The sequence below is a fragment of the Asterias amurensis genome, chromosome 17 (assembly GCF_032118995.1).
Source record: "Asterias amurensis chromosome 17, ASM3211899v1".
Taxonomy (NCBI): domain Eukaryota; kingdom Metazoa; phylum Echinodermata; class Asteroidea; order Forcipulatida; family Asteriidae; genus Asterias; species Asterias amurensis.
The window spans coordinates 7811956-7828181 of NC_092664.1; the positions used below are offsets into that span (position 1 = coordinate 7811956).

Genomic DNA, 16226 nt, shown 5'->3' on the forward strand with positions numbered 1-16226 from the left:
CACCCCCCAGAAGATGGTCAGAGTCAAATCACCCCCAGAAGATGGTCAGCTAGAGAAAACTGGTCGAAGTAGCCGTTTGCGTGTTATATTTGAATATTGTATTAGAAAATACTGCTCAGCAATTCTTTGTGCTAAGCCAAAAATTAGTGTGGTAACTATTTAATAGGTGTTAAATTTGCATGGGAAAGAATATTCATTTTGGTTTTACCCATGCCTGTTATTTTGTTCACAAAACTTGGGGAAACTGAATTATATACATCACAGTGCTAACACACATCGGTGTATGGGTAAAACCACAATGGTTATTCTTTATCCCCAATGCAAATCTTTAAAACTTCTATTCAATCTGTATGATGTTGTTGTCATTGCTTTATTGATGATCTTTGACCTTTATTTGACCTACAGGTAATGACCTTTCAAGAGTGCTGAAGTGGGGAGGTGGTTACCAGCAGGGTGATGAACTCTACTCTATCTTACAATCCGTTGTGGATTCAGAGGAGGTCAAACTAGACAGGTCAGAGTTCAGGGGTCATATCCTTTATAACTTGTTTTAGTGTTGTGAAATTGTACTTAGTTTAATAAGAATTGATTATTGACTAGCTATTTGCAGCGATAAGCTCGCTGAATATCAGTCGCCCTCTTAAAAACTTAACGTTCAAAATTGTTCTTGTACTGCTCTCAGATGGACGGTGATCTTTGAAACGGACCAATCGAAGCTGATGGAGTGCGACAACAAGTCCAACTCGTCCAATAGCAGCTCTGGAAATGAGGACATGCCGAACATGTTCGTCATGAATAATTACTTCGGTATTGGCATTGATGCAGACCTCTGTCTGGGATTCCATATGGCTAGGGAGGAGAAACCAGAAAAGTTCAACAGTAGGTGAGTGGGAACTGGTTGGATCCGGCGTAAACTGGTTTACTTTCAACTACTCATCAACTGTTTTTAATAGATGAGTGGTACAAAACCGGATGGATCCAGTTGCAGTTAGTTTTGACTGGTCCGCTTTCTTTAATCTACTTTTCAACTGTGATAGATTGAAGTTTGAACTGGATGGGTCTGGAGCAGACTGGTTTACAGAATCAGTTTAAAATAGTCATTGATATTTGTTTTTAAATAGGTGGTAACCGGATTGATCCAGTTAGAGCTAGTTTGATCAAGTTAGAGCTTGCTCTTCAATTGTCATCTCTGATGAGTCAGAGCATGATAGAAGAGTGAATTGATTTAGTTAAGTAGCAGTTGATCTGTAAAACCTTTAAATAGTCATAATTTGAATTTGATTTTTCCCTGTTGATGAGTCTGCGTGGGTCATCGGTCTTTACTGTTCAATTTGGTTGATTCCTTATTACTTTTCCCCCAGTGTTCAATTGTGATGGGCTCTGTGAAAATGAGTCACAAGGGGGAAAATTAACTTATTTGGTTTTATACATGGCTGAAAAGAGCAACACACCAGCTTAATTTTGACATCTAATACACTTGTGTGATGTTTGGTTCCAAACTTATGACCTTTTGAAAAATAGATTATGTCATAATCTGAAAAACCCATACTTGGGGGAAACAGCCCGTTTAATAAAAACATCACCTATTCATGTCTAAGGGATGATCAAAAGGAACATGTCTTATTCACCTTACTCAACCAAAAACAAAGTTTCTATTTAATGTGAAAATGTAGACCCTAAAGAATTCTTAAACCACATATAAAACAAATTACAAAAATATTTTTTGTTCACTCAACAGCCCTGTACGGGAAGTGGGTTGTGCGACAAGCAACTTTTTGTTGAGCCCTTCCCAGTTATCCTTGTGTATTGTGTTTTTTGTTTAGGTATGTTCTTCTGTATACATGTAGGTTAAATACAGCTTTAGAGACAGTCATTACATGGTGTTACCGCAAACTCTTCTATATCTTATTTCCACCATGCAAAGTTTCAAATCCTACTTATTAGAGACAGTCATTACATGGTGTTACCGCAAACTCTTCTGTATCTTATTTCCACCATGCTCATTGAGCCCATGCCTCGTGACGTGTCATTTGCTGTTCTCTTAGGGCTCCTAGTGTTCAATGAGCGAGCCTGTCGGGGCCCATGCTTAAAAGCTCTGCTTCTAAATAGGCTTCTTGCATAATCTTTGTAAATTTAATTTTGAATATCTCTTTCTATTTAAAGATTGTAGTAATATTTGCTAATGTTTACATGTATTATAGACTGATCTTGATACCGTGGACAAATAAATAAACTTGAAACTTGTCTTCTTTCTTGTAAGGTTGCATAATAAAGGAGTTTACTTTCGCCTTGGTATGAGGAAGCTCGGTAGGAGGACATCTTGCAAGGAGTTACAGAAGGAGTTGAGAGTAGAGGTAGATGGCAGACAGATTGAACTCCCAACCATTGAAGGAATACTCATTCTCAATATCTCAAGGTATAAAATAATTTATTAATTTTGTTTATGCAAGTCGAATTCAAGGTTTGGGCTTCATTTAACTACTTTTTCAGGGACCGTTGCCACCTTCTCTTGGATGTAGGCTTAGTTATCATCCATTAGAGCAGAAAGCACTACCTCCCCATCTTAAAATGCAGTGGACACTATTGGTAATTACTCGAAATAATTATAAGCATAAAACCTTACTTGGTAACGAGTAATGGGGAGAGGTTGATAGTATAAAACATTGTGAGAAACGGCTTCCTCTGAAGTAACAAAGTTTTTCGAGAAAGAAGTAATTTTCCATGAATTTGATTTCAAGACCTCAGAATTAGATTTTGAGGTCTCGAAATCAAGCATCTGAAAGCACACAACTTCGTGAGACAAGGGTGTTTTTTTCTTTCATAGTTATCCAACAGTTGAGCTCAAATTTTCACAGTTTTTTTATTTTATGCACATGTTGAGATACATCAAGTGAGGAGACTGGTCTTTGACAATTACCAATAATGTCCAGTGTCTTTAAAAAGCAATCATGGTTAAGTATCTTGCTAAAGGACACAGGGTCAAGATGGGGACTCGAACCCACACTCTGCTGATCAAACATCAGAGCTCGAATCCGGTGCTCTTAACCGCTAGGCCATGACACGCCAATAATGATTATAATATTGTTTCCTGTTCGGAATGATTTAGAACATAGTCATCTGGATGTTGTAGTCCTAGTGCTTTGCACAGGAAGTAATTTACAGGATGTAGCCGGCTTTAGGAAAATGTGATCTTTTTGGTTGAGAATTTAAGTATTATCCATAAAAAAAACTTGATAAATCTTCTCTTGGTACTTGCTGTTCCAACAGCTCATGTGAAACTGTGTGGATAGTATATATGATTTGAGGCATTGCGTGGTGAGGTATCAATATATATTTGGTTTGCGGTAACACCATGTGTGTGTTTCTTGCCAGGTAGATTTTGTTCTTTAGAGAACTGTCTTGCTATAAATTCTACTACCGCGGAGTAGATTTTCGGATTTTGGGAGACTTCATAGTTCTGAAAAGAAATGTCCTGCTTTTTAACTACTACCTAGGCAGAAGGTAGACAATCGGCTGGGACTACTACTTTAGGTTATAATATGTTTTCGTATTCAGAATGATTTAGAGCATAGTCATCTGGATGTTGTAGTCTTAGCGCCACGACACGCGAGGTAATTTACAGGCAACCAGTTCCAGGCAATCTCCAAGAAGAAAAGCTTTTCACATTTGGATGCTCACGTATTTTTCTTGGGGATCATAAGAAAATTTCATGACACTCATGAACTAGCGTGTAATATCGTGTTCAAATGCTGGCTTTATAGGTCCGCTAGAAAACATGGTACCTATCAATTCTACATTTAGTGACAAATGAGATAAATCTTCTCTAACATTCTTAGTACTTGTTTAAAAAAAAACAGTTTTTAGTAACAAGCCCTGTAGTTTTCTGTATTTTTCTCCAAAATTTGAGCCCTGCAGTTACTCACATTACATTTGACCATGAAAACTGCCCCTTGTTGAGTGCTTCTCTCTTCTTGTATCTTGTAGTTGGGGTGGCGGAGCTGACCCCTGGGGTGTGGACAGTCAGGATACAATCTTTAAGAAGTGTCGTCACGATGACGGACTGTTGGAGCTAGTGGGTGTGACTGGCGTGGTGCACCTTGGGCAGATACAGAGCGGGCTACGCACAGGGATTCGACTCGCCCAGGGGGCAAATGTAAGCCGAGATAATTTAGTCAAGTAATTCTTGCACAAACTATTTCCATGCTGGTATCTGCAAATCAGGTGGTCAGGTTGGTGTAGTGGTGTCTTGCCTCGCCTTCCACCTCTAGGACCCTGGTTCGAATTCCACTGGGGGGCACCAGGTGGATGGGTTTTCAGTCCCTACGTGACTGCGTGAGTTTTTCCTTTGAACAATTCTCTGGTGGTTTCCTCCAACATCTAAAACTGAAATTTTAGTTTGGCACTGTTAGGACATTCAATATTTTTAAACTCTTAGTCTTTATTGACTATTAATGGCCTCGTACCTCTTTCCCTGGTTCACAGATCCGTATATGGCTTAACACTGACATGCCTGTGCAGGTGGACGGGGAGCCATGGATGCAGTTAGCAGGTCAGGTGGTTGTGTGTCGATCCGCACTACAGGTAAAGGAAAACAAATATTGCCTTTGGCTAATGATTGTTATAGGAACATTACAGATTTGGTTTTTGCTAACAAACCAGTTGCTTGCAGTGTAAAACACTTTATGTAATCCACCATATACATGCCTGTAAACTGACAAACCTTTGGAAGTTTGAGATCGATCGGACATCTGGGTCACGAGAAAATAGTGAAAAACCGATAACACAATTTGAATGTAATGCTCACTGAGCAATAACGCGAAATTCATTAATTTATTTCTCATCAAATCTGACATTTCAGACAGAAATATTTAAAGGTATATTTTCAACTATCATCATCATTAGACCATGTAAGTTTGATGTAAATCTGTGATCTTCACGATTTTTGTTTCTTACCAATTCTGTAAAGTTCCTTTCAGCACTGTATACTCTGTTCTCTTTTAGTCTTGCAGAGAAAAATCCATGGGCTTCCCAGGCAGGATTTGAACCGACAACCCTATTGTGATTTCTAATACTGCTCTTTAGAAACCCTATTGTGATTTCTAATACTGCTCTTTGGAAAATCTTTTGATAAATTTTGGAAAATCTTTGTTCCTGTTTGAAACTTTTTGATTTACAAATAACCCAATCAAAAGCCCCTTTTCACACTACTCTATTCCCCACAGGCAACCCCTGGGAATAATGGCCAGCACTTTCACACTTGCTTTCACACTGGAATCGCTTTACTCCTGATCTACCCCAGCAAATGGGCATACCCCAGGGAGTAGCCCCCCCCCCCTGCTCTGGAGTAGGGGTAAGCGGTAAAACCCTGGGGTTTTCTTGAAATGTGCAACTGGAACCCCTTAAAATAGGGACTTAGGCGGGAACAGTGTGAATAAGTTGCTGGGTTGACCGAACTCCCGGGGCCTTCCCTTGGCTGTTTTCCACCGGGCTAACAGATACAACTTGAAAAGGGCTAATATCTTGGAGCCAGCTGTTAACTTTGTTTTCAAACTTGTTTTCATTTGACTAGGCGACCATGTTGAAGAAGTCCAAGTCCAAGATCAAGCGTAGGAACACGGAGCCTGCCCTCAACAGCAACGACGGCCAGACGAGCCCACGACGAGAACAAGCCCGACTCGTTGCAATGAAGAGCGACGAAGGGAGCCAGGTTTGAGAATCGTTACCCCAAATAATTACCGACAAAAAAAACCAACAAAAGTTTCTTTTTTTTCTTCTGCCAACTTTACCCCTCATGATGTTTCTCCAGACCGACGATTTTGCTTCATCTTCATTGAATCCCTAACTCATACTTTCCAATTTTAAAACAAACTGTTGAGTGTACCCTACCTCATAGAACTATGTTGTGTCTGTAAACTCAAATGACCGAAACGAAAGCAGACGGAGAAAAGGGAGTGGTACAGCAACCACCATGCTCGTGCAAAAAGATGGACAATTGTTTGTGCGCATTCCGGCGATCCTTCTGAGAGATTTTTAGTCTGCCATAAATAATGTAAGGTCTGCAGTTACATGGTGTTCTGGCATCCCTTCTTGGAGATTTTTGGACTGCTGTGAATATCGTAAGGTCCTCAGGCACGCGGTGTTCGCCCTGGCACTATTACGCCAATGGAACAGTTTTTTCGTGACATCAAATCTATGACGCGTGGAGTGCTGACGCATGGAGTGCTGAATCCTAAAGCCAAGCATGGAATCCTACTTTAGGTGTCGAAAGTCCAGATGGATTTGAAAGAGCACTAAGATTCATCTTAAGATGAGTTGTCTGCATCGTTGTAGTGATGTGTATTGTGACATCACACTTTGCTTAGCAATTAAGATCTATAAACATCTTAAGATCAGTCTTAGCTCATTGTTTCGAGTCGAGCCCCCATTTGTCTCCAATGGTGCTTCAAGCCTTCCTTGTTACACCAGGACCTCTGGGAAGCCAATTTCACTTAGCATACAATCTATGCTAAGCACAAAGACAAAGACAAAGATAAAACAGGTTGCCAACATTGTAGTGTCCATGTCTTGCTCCCTGCAAACATTTGCTTAGCAATTAAATTTGTTAAGTAACATTTTTTGCCTGGCTGCTGAGGTTGTCGTTAATGCTAACACCATTTTGCATTTTTTTTAATCCATTCTAAACTCCAAAGAAATTTGACTCATACAATGTATAAAGGTGGTATTTCTGGCCCCATGCCATGCATGGATGTTTGGCTGGATAGGTTCGGGTCTGGAAGTTAGATGTAACAAAAATTCAAGAGGTATAAGAGGAATTTGGTTCCACTTTGTCCGTTTTAAATTCCTGCATTCTTGAGACCCTATCTGTATTCTTTAGCAGGAAATGATATTTTGTGAGAAATCAGATTTTGTTCTTTTTCAAGAACACTTAGCGACAGTTGCTTAGCAGGTTGCCAAGTCATCTGGGTTGTACCAGATGACCTTTCATATGGAGAAATGGTTACCACGGTAATCCGACTGCTACGAAACAAACAAACAAAAACTGCCATTTTTGTGCAATGTGTAAATTTGGAACGGTTGTGAAGCGTTGCCATTGGAAATAAAGTTATACAATGATATTCATGTGAAAAAATTTACAATAATTCTCTGTAAACAAAATGGATAGTGTTAGTACAGGAGATAAGAGTGATTACTGTTTTATAGAATTTTAAAAGAACGATTCGATCAAGAAGATTGAGGTTTTTTTATTGTTTTTTTTTAATGACTGTATTTTTTGTACTTGGTGTTTTCACACTAGGTTTTCGCTGCCTTTACAGCTTATTGCCACATGCATGGAGAGAACTTTTGTTTTCAAAAAAAAAATCAGTGACAGGTTTAAATTATTCATACTTATTTATAAGTTAATTTACATATTCCTTCTGGGGTAAAAAATGTCTGGGAGAAATATGATTTGGTTTCAATTTTCTAAAGTGCAAAGTTTTGGCTGGATTTGGAGTTGGGTTAAATTTAGCAGCCGTTTGTGGCCGTCTTTGGATTTTGATGACGGCTGTTTGGAGTTGGGTCAAATTTAGTAGCCATTTGTGGCCGTCTGTTTGCATATGCTGTTATTTATTATACCCACTAATAAATGTAGCGGTCGAACGAACCCCTTGTCACCAGGCCAGCTGGCTGTCTAGCAGTTGAGACAATCTGCTCAGGTTCGAATCTCACTTGAGTTCTTGGTGGGGGTTTTTGTCTGCGGGACACAAAAAGCTCTTAAGGTCCAGTGTGTTTCATACATTAGTGGAGAGATGAACTTATTCGATATTTGAATGATTTTGACGTCTTACCGTCAAAAAATTGTTTAGAGGGATTTTTTTATTATTAAACATTTTTTTTTTTTTAATATTGGAAGAATGGTGGTTATCAATGGACTCAAAGAGCTCCATGCTGCACCAGATGTTTTTAAACTAGCTTGGAGACAGCCTTGTTACTTACATGCATGTAGAATTTTCCATGAAAGTACTAATATATAACAGCACCAAATATACTTGATTTAAACGTTTTAAAGTTTATCCATTTGTTGCACCTTATGCAGGCTCTAGACACTGATAGTTACTGACTTTTAATTGACACGTATTTTGTACATTTTGCTTTTTTTTTTGTGGATTGTTTTTAGGGGGACTTCAGGATTAAGAATTTTAAATTTTAACTAACCGACCGTTTAGCATTCTGTGACGATTTTGCCTTTTTTTCTTGTTTTTAAACTATTGACGCTCGGGGTTAGTTATACACGGAACAGAAACGTGGACTATAAAATGGACTTTAAGCATTTTATGCAACAACAAACAAAAACAATGGTGAATGAGACACTGATTATTCAAAACATTTGTTTTATAAGTTACTGTTACATGCACATTTAGTAATTGTACATTTACAAACAACAAAAATTAAATAATGTTATAAATTTGTCAACAAATGTTTACTCAATTTGATTTTATTTTCTTCCCTGTAGATATAAAACAAATCGTAAATTATATGGTTAATACTTTTTAATTACTTTGAGGAGCTGGTCTTACTCAAAAAAAAAGAGAAAAAAAGTAATAATTTTGTTGCTGCATGGTGGTTTATCCTAGTCTTTCCATATTTTAGTCAGTTGTTTCAGAGCAGTGTTGTGACTCACCAGCATTTAACTGAGAGAAACTGACACTAATCACACTATTTTCACAAAACCTTGTGAAAATTACGGAAATGTTTCACACTCTCTTGGTGAAAATTTAGTTTGCAATTTTTGAAGTGTTTCAGAACAGCATTTCGACTTAGCAGCATTAACTGAGAGAAAATAACTGAAATTTATCACACTGTTTTCACAAAATCTTGTGAAAATCATGGAAATGTTTCACACTCTCTTTGTGAAACATTTGTTCAAATGCTTTGAGTTTGTTTCAAAACTAGCATTGAGTCTTAACAGCATTAACTGAGAAAAAATGAACTGAAATTAATGACTGTTTTCACAAAACCTTGTGAAAATTATGGAAATATTTCACACTCTCATTGTGAAAATTTATTTCACACTAGCAGTTGCTTTTAAAACAGAGTTGGGACAGAAAATATTTCTCACTGTCCTGGAAACACTGTGAAGAAATTGAAAAACTGTTTCCTGAAATCTTGTGAAAAATTGGATACATTTCATATGGTTGCCATTGAAATCTAGTTTAGATGGTGGACAGGAATGAATAATTCAAGATAAAGTAACACTGCCCTCTCACAGAAATGTAAACTTTGTCACATGAGAGATTTAAAAACTGAAATTTACTTCTGTCTCAAGTACATCAGAAATCGTATCCGATTTGGAAACAAAAATTATCAACCAGAAAAGCAAGGGAGCTTTGTAGTTCCAAAATAACATGGTGAATAAATTAAAACAAACAAAACTATCTGGTCTGAAACATTTTAGAGATGCATCCATCATAGGTAGGCAATGCTACACTCTTAAGTGCATCATGCAGCGACGCTGTTCTTGGCAGTCAAATATTATTACCCCTTAGTCACTGGACCAATTATTTCATTCCTTAAACCTTCTTGTAGGCCTGATACTTGATAGAGGCAACAGAGGTGATTGTCCATGCCCCTGGTCATTGTCTTGGTGCCCTTGAAATGCTCCAGTAGAAACTCTCAATGTTCTCATAGGTTGCCCTTTATTAACCAAGGAGAAAATGTCTAAGTGCCCTTGCCCTTTCAAAAACGTAGCATTACAGGCCTGATCTCGGCTCCTGAGGAGTATACAGCCTGTGCTGCCAAGTATGTAGCGCACTAAGCTAAATCAATCACAAGAACCATCTCTGCCCTCTAAGGTTCCACTTTACCCCTGCAAGAAGTGAATCAATTATAGTAAAGTGTCTTGACGTGGGACACAAGTGTCATGACCAGGATTCAAACCCACACACCCTGATGACTAAGCCACTAGTCTGGTTCCTTTTTTACATTTGACAATTACAGCTGTTTTTATCATTGTGTACAAAGGGAACGTGAGAAAGATAACCATAATGAGTTGATTGGCAGTGGCATACCTAAAAGATAGGGTTTTTTTTCTTTCCAATTAATTTGAAAATCCTGGAACTCGCGTTCTTTCCTACCTATGATGGATGCACGAAAAGCTAGCTACACCTTAGATATAGAGACTTCACAATTTTGTGTTATTAAACAACTAGTTACCTGTAAAAAGAAATATTGTTTTATGTTTTATCAGCAGCATTAAAAGAAAATTCTCAATAATTCTTAGAAAACTCTTAGAAATAGCTCAGGTTCCCCTTGTTTCTCAGTTCTCTGACTTTCATCAAGGTTACTTAAAGTAATTCAGTTCTCTCTCAGTTATCCTGGTTGTTTACAAACTTGAATGTTTGCAATATTTAAGTTCAAATAAATTTTTGGTTTTGTTCATTTTTTTTTTCTCTTGGGGTTTGGGGTTTAATTGGTTGCAAAGTTTACAACAAATAGCTGAACATGTTTGTATTGTCCACGTCATGTTTTCATGTTCTTTTTAATTTCATTGTCATATTACTTATTTGTTTTACCACTGTTTGTGTCTTTCTCGTGAAAGTGCGTTTTGTTTTTTTATACTCGAAACCTTGTTGTGTGTGTTTTGGTTTTATTACGTTACTTTACGCAAACGCTTGATTTTGTGCAATAAAAATCTTAGCAAGTTTCCAGAATTAGATATGGGCCCTATTTCATATAAAAACATGTAAGCAAAATTTTCCTGGAAGAGAAAATAGTGTTATGTGAGCACAAGAGTATTTCATAAATGCTCAAGGAAATCTGCTTACAAAACCCTACGGGCATAGCGTGCCTTTCGCTTACATTAAGCAGTGATTATGTAATAAGAATTTGGTTAAGCGCTGATCCATAAGCAGAAAATGGTTGCTTACAGGCTTTATGGAATTCTCCCCATTTTGTTTTTTAAAGATTTATATTTTATTAGGAAATAACCAACGAAATACATGTACACTCTAGCTATTGATACTTTATAACTAACTGGTATCCTCCCCTTCCTTATCTTTGTACACTTATCATGGCATCTGAAACCAACCAGATTTACCATATTCTGGAAATCTATTTAAAAAAAAAACACATTTTGTTCCAATCTGTTTTTTTGTATTGTTTTTTTTCTTCTTTTAAACCAAAAACAGAGACAAGTAAATCAAAATTATTTTCTAAATGACCCAAGAAAGTACCATTATTTTTTTTGTGAAACTAAAAAAAACAAAATTGGGTGACATTTCTATTTGAATTTTTTTTTACACATTCTTAAATCTCATAAGAAATAAGTAGGATTTTGCATTTTGTTTTTTCAAATTCAATGAATGTGGAAATTAAATTAGGATATGTCCAAAACATATGATGTTATAAAGCAGCGTCCACAAATGCCTGTTGTTTGGATTCCTGAGACCTGGCAAAAGCAAACATTTTAAGGGACACCAAGGCAATGTTGAGGGGTGAAGTGATTGCTTATGTTGCCTGTCTGAAGTAACAAGCTTGCCTCTGTTTTAGAATATGGTAGGATTACGGTTTGAATCCCCCTGAGGCTCCTGTACTCTGCTCAATAACTTCTATAAAATTATAGACGATGTGACCTCGGACGTCACTCGAAAACCATAACATGATTCGCGCGCATTCCGCCGGGCAAAACCTTTGTGTTTTGGCAGCCAGCTAGAAAGTGTATGCAATCTTACCATGACTACCGTCTTTTTTCCCGGCGAAACATGACGTAAACAGTGTTTTGTCAACAGAGGGCGGCTCGCATGTAAACATAGGTCACATCGTCTATACAATTTATACAAATTCTGCAGTACCCACAACTGGTTGCAGGATTGGACCTGACCAGGGCCTAATTTCATAAAGCTGTTTATCCATAAGCAAATTTTGGTGCTTATAATATAGCAGAAAAATGTGCATATGCGTAAACGTATTTCACCATGATTTCTCAAGTAAGCAGAAAGTATCTAGGCGGTCATGCTGGTTCACCATGGATTTGCATTGTTACGTCATAGAGCTGCTAAGCACAAAAATTTGCTTAGCATGAAGTTTCTTCCTTGATAAAAAAAGGACTATATACCGGCCAAATTTACACGTGAATTTCAGGATAAGCAAACAACAGCTGAATACCAGTAACAAGCAATATGCAACAAATGGAAATGTGGTGATTAATCCTGTTTTTATCAAGGAAGAGATGTTATGATAAGTAAATTTTCATGCTTAGCAGCTCTATGAAATTGGGCCCTGGTGCGTAACACGGGTTAGCGAGCATTTACCCTTGCTTACGGTAAACAGCTTTATGAAATAGAAATTTTGCTAAGGGAGCCGTAAGCACAAAACGGTTGCTTACACATTTTATGAAATTTTGTTGGTTCAAATCCAACCTGAGTTCGAAAGTACTGAGTATATGATGTTTAAAAAAAAAGATATACATCCGTAGAAAACCCCCTAACAAAAATACAATAAACTTTTAAAACAAAGAGAATCTAATGCTTAATCCAGTCTGATTAAAACTAGATCATCAAATCTGAGAAAATATATTATCAACAGAAAATATCTACTGCTATGTTGTATTCTTGATATATTTATGTTATAAGTTGTATCTTTTTTGGCTAAATTATAACTACATCAGGTGGATAATACTATCAGATTTTAGTTGAACTATACTGCAGCTTCTATCACAATGTGTATAATAATCTATACTGAATAATAATAATTGCAATTGTAAATATTATTAGATATTGCAAAGAAAATATTACTATGACTTTATCTTCTATTCTATAAGGCGTTTTTTCTCACAAGGGAAGTCCTATATAGTTAGTGTAATTATATTATAATAACAACAAAAAAAAAAAAAAAAAAAGCGTACTTAGAGAAAAAAAAAATATTCGATACTGATTATTCGATACTAGAATTGTTTCGACTTTGACATTTGTAGAATCGAATTTGAATATTCGATTGCTAGTGCTGTTTTGACTTTACCGTTGACATTTCTGTATTTGTTATAATAACTATAATTGTTAAAGTATTCAATACTGGTAATTGACCTTTACTGGTGACTGACTCTTAAGTGGATTTTAACGGCTTTGTCGGCCACACAATCAAAATGTTGTATAATAATAATGATAATAATTATAACAAAAAAAAAGGTTGTGAATATTATTCCATATATAATTATTTGAAGGTTCTAAAAGGAGCATAGCATTTTAACGAAAAACTGGATTTGTGGTTTTTCAATTTTAAGTCCATTTGATGATCCCTTGTTTGTCTGTTGGTGTACATTGGAAGTCTGTGTCAACTTGTTAAAGGGTTTATGTACCATACTACCTTTTCCTAATATGCCTTGTAAAAATTTTAAATTAAAGGCAGTGGACACTATTGGTAATTACTCAAAATAATTATTAGCATAAAACCTTACTTGGTAACGAGTAATGGGGAGAGGTTGATAGTATAAAACATTGTGAGAAACGGCTCCCTCTGAAGTCGAGTTTTTTTATGAGAAAGAAGTAAATTTCCACAAATTTGATTTTGAGACCTCAGAATTAGATTTTTGAGGGTCTCGAAATCAAACATCTGAAAGCACACAACTTTGTGTGACAAGGGTGTTTTTACTTTCATAGTTAATCTCGCAACGACGACCAATTGAGCTCAAATTTTCACAGGTTTGTTATTTTATGCATATGTTGAGATACACCAAATTAGAAGACTGGTCTTTGACAATTACCAATAGTGTCCAGTGCCTTTAATAAATAACTCAGCAAAGAGAACTAGCTGTTGCAAACTGCTTACCAACCAAAAGGACATTGCACTTGCAAAAAATTATTAATGCTATGACATTTCGAACTAGCAGAGTCTTTCTCAAAGGCTAGACGACCACACATTATTTTTATGGTAAATGTGCCACCAGTGTGTCCGACCTAGTTCCTCCTATCAGTGAAAATGATTTGTGAAATGTTACGAATTGTTTGTGCTACCACAATAATGAAGGCCTCTATGGTAGAAATGAAAATCAAACGTTTTGGTTGTGGTTCGGTTTTTTTCACCAGTGACATAACATCATGAGCAGGTTTTTGTGGGCGTTAGGAGAGCATTATTTGAAATAAATTGTAACAAATATTTAACGGGGAAGGCAACATATATTTTTAGCTGATTTGATATTTAAGAGATGTAAAAGATTGCATGGCATATGCATAAGGTAGTCTGGTACACAAACCTCCTTGTTTGCTTTTTATTTGTCTACTGTTTATAATTACTGGTGTTTTATATAGCGTGCATATCCGTCACTCAGTGACGCTAAAGGCATACAGTATTTCCTGCAAGGTATGTAGGACTACGTTTAAATTATGAGATACTCCTTTTACATAGCACCATGTTATGGTTTCCAAGGTGCCGTGGCGCAATATCCTTTATGATTCCTGTTCTTGTTTTTGACTCCTGTTTTTGTTTTCTGGTCTGTTAGGAATGTTGGTTTTCCATTCTTTAGAAAGAATGCTTGCACCTCAATTCTTAGCGGACATGCCACACGCACAACAAGTGAAAATCTCATCAAATTCTTGAGTCACATCCTAGTGTTTTCGGGGTACTAACCATACCAAGCCATAGCATTCAGAATTGGAATGCCTTGTTCTGTTTGAACGTTCGCAAGTTTACTTGTGGTTTGTTTGTTTGTTCATCTGTTTGTGTGTTATTCAGTCTATCTGTTTGTCTGTCCGTCATTTCCAACTAATTGCGTTGATTTCATGTTTGTATTTCAGAACCCTGTTCCACATGCATCCGCGTTCTTTGTTAAATGCTACGCTCCGACCGTTAGAGTTTCCGATATTTAAACAGTAGATAATCGTTTGTATTGATTATTGATTGGCCAAGAAACGATTTAGTCGTGACGCGCACAAAATTATTGACTTGTGAAAAACTACTTGTACAGTAAAGTATTCTATCTCTATTACAAAACCTGACTGAGGAGAAATGATGTTTAAAGATCTAACGACCACTGCATGATGAGGGCTGTATAACTATTGTTAACTAGTGACAAGTGATTACTAATCTTAACTAGTGATAACTGTAAAGGATAACTAGTTTAACTAGCTGCAACCGGTGTTAACTAGTGGTTACTTGTCTTGAATCAATGATTTACTTAAACTGGTAACTGGTGATGACTAATTGTGGCTGGTAAAAACCTGTGGCAACTAACTAATGAGTGTTAGTTAACCAGTGTTAACTGAGTGACAAGTTATGACTAGTTTTAGCTGGTGGTTACTATAAAGGATAAGTAGTAATAACTAGATACAGCTGGTGAGAACCAGTGATGTTTAGTGATAAGTAACACTAACTAGTGGTTAAGTAGTGATTGCAAGAGATAACTAGCGATTGCTAGGGATAACTAGCAGTTACTACAGACGACTAGTGATAACATGGACTATGGTAAGCCTACTTGTGATAACTAAAAATAACTTGTGGTAACGAACGGGGGTTTAGCTGAAGAAATTTGCGTCTTGTCTTGAAGCGACCTCCTTCTTGATAAAGTGGTTTAGTTCTGATGTAAAGGGTACCTAGTTGTATACTCATTCATTCCTCTTAAACGCAGTGTCTAGAAATTCAAACTGTTTTGACTTGAACGGAGAATAAAAAAATAAAAAGCGATTGGACCAGAAGTTGACAGACACTGTTACGTCAGTAATTGGAGTATGTAGAACCACACAGGTACGTACTGTACAATGTTTGAATGTACCATAGACTATTGTATAATAATAACGGTATGACGTAAAATCTGTTACCTTTGACCTATGACATAATATCAGGGTTGTGGTTCAATTGAATGCACTTTCGAATAAATGAATTCTATGGTTTTAACTTTAAAGCGTGTTGTTAATAGGTGTTTTTTTTTATTAGTTGAAAAGTACGGTAAGCCTCGGAACACTGTGTCACCTAAAAGGCGCACAGTGTGCTGTTTCACCATTTAGCGCTAGAAGACGTGTATATATGCCAATATTGTCTGTGATAGAATTTAGATTTGTGTGCACTCTTGGTTGGAGATTCCAGCATACCATGGCAGATTATTGCCATGGCGTACAGAAAGATTTTTTTGCAATTCAGGGTTAAAGGATCTTATATATTTTTGAAAAGCCAACAGAAATTTTTGAGAACGTTTGTTGTTTTTACTCTGTTCAAATGGGGTTTCATTGTGGCAATGATATTCCAAACAAAAACTGATTCTG

The 16226-nt window shown here is 36.8% G+C and overlaps 1 protein-coding gene across 3 annotated transcripts in view; it reads left to right on the forward strand.

Moving 5' to 3' along the window:
* Window positions 1–15862, forward strand: part of LOC139949665 (diacylglycerol kinase theta-like) — a 98744-nt gene extending 82882 nt beyond the window's left edge. For all 3 annotated transcript variants that reach the window (XM_071948123.1, XM_071948125.1, XM_071948124.1), the window contains 6 exons: window positions 406–514; window positions 683–883; window positions 2261–2416; window positions 3985–4153; window positions 4483–4581; window positions 5570–15862. In XM_071948123.1, coding sequence (XP_071804224.1) covers window positions 406–514; window positions 683–883; window positions 2261–2416; window positions 3985–4153; window positions 4483–4581; window positions 5570–5713 — 878 coding nt within the window. In that variant the 3' untranslated portion in view covers window positions 5714–15862. The remainder of the gene's footprint in view (window positions 1–405; window positions 515–682; window positions 884–2260; window positions 2417–3984; window positions 4154–4482; window positions 4582–5569) is intronic.
* Window positions 15863–16226: the final 364 nt, after the last annotated feature.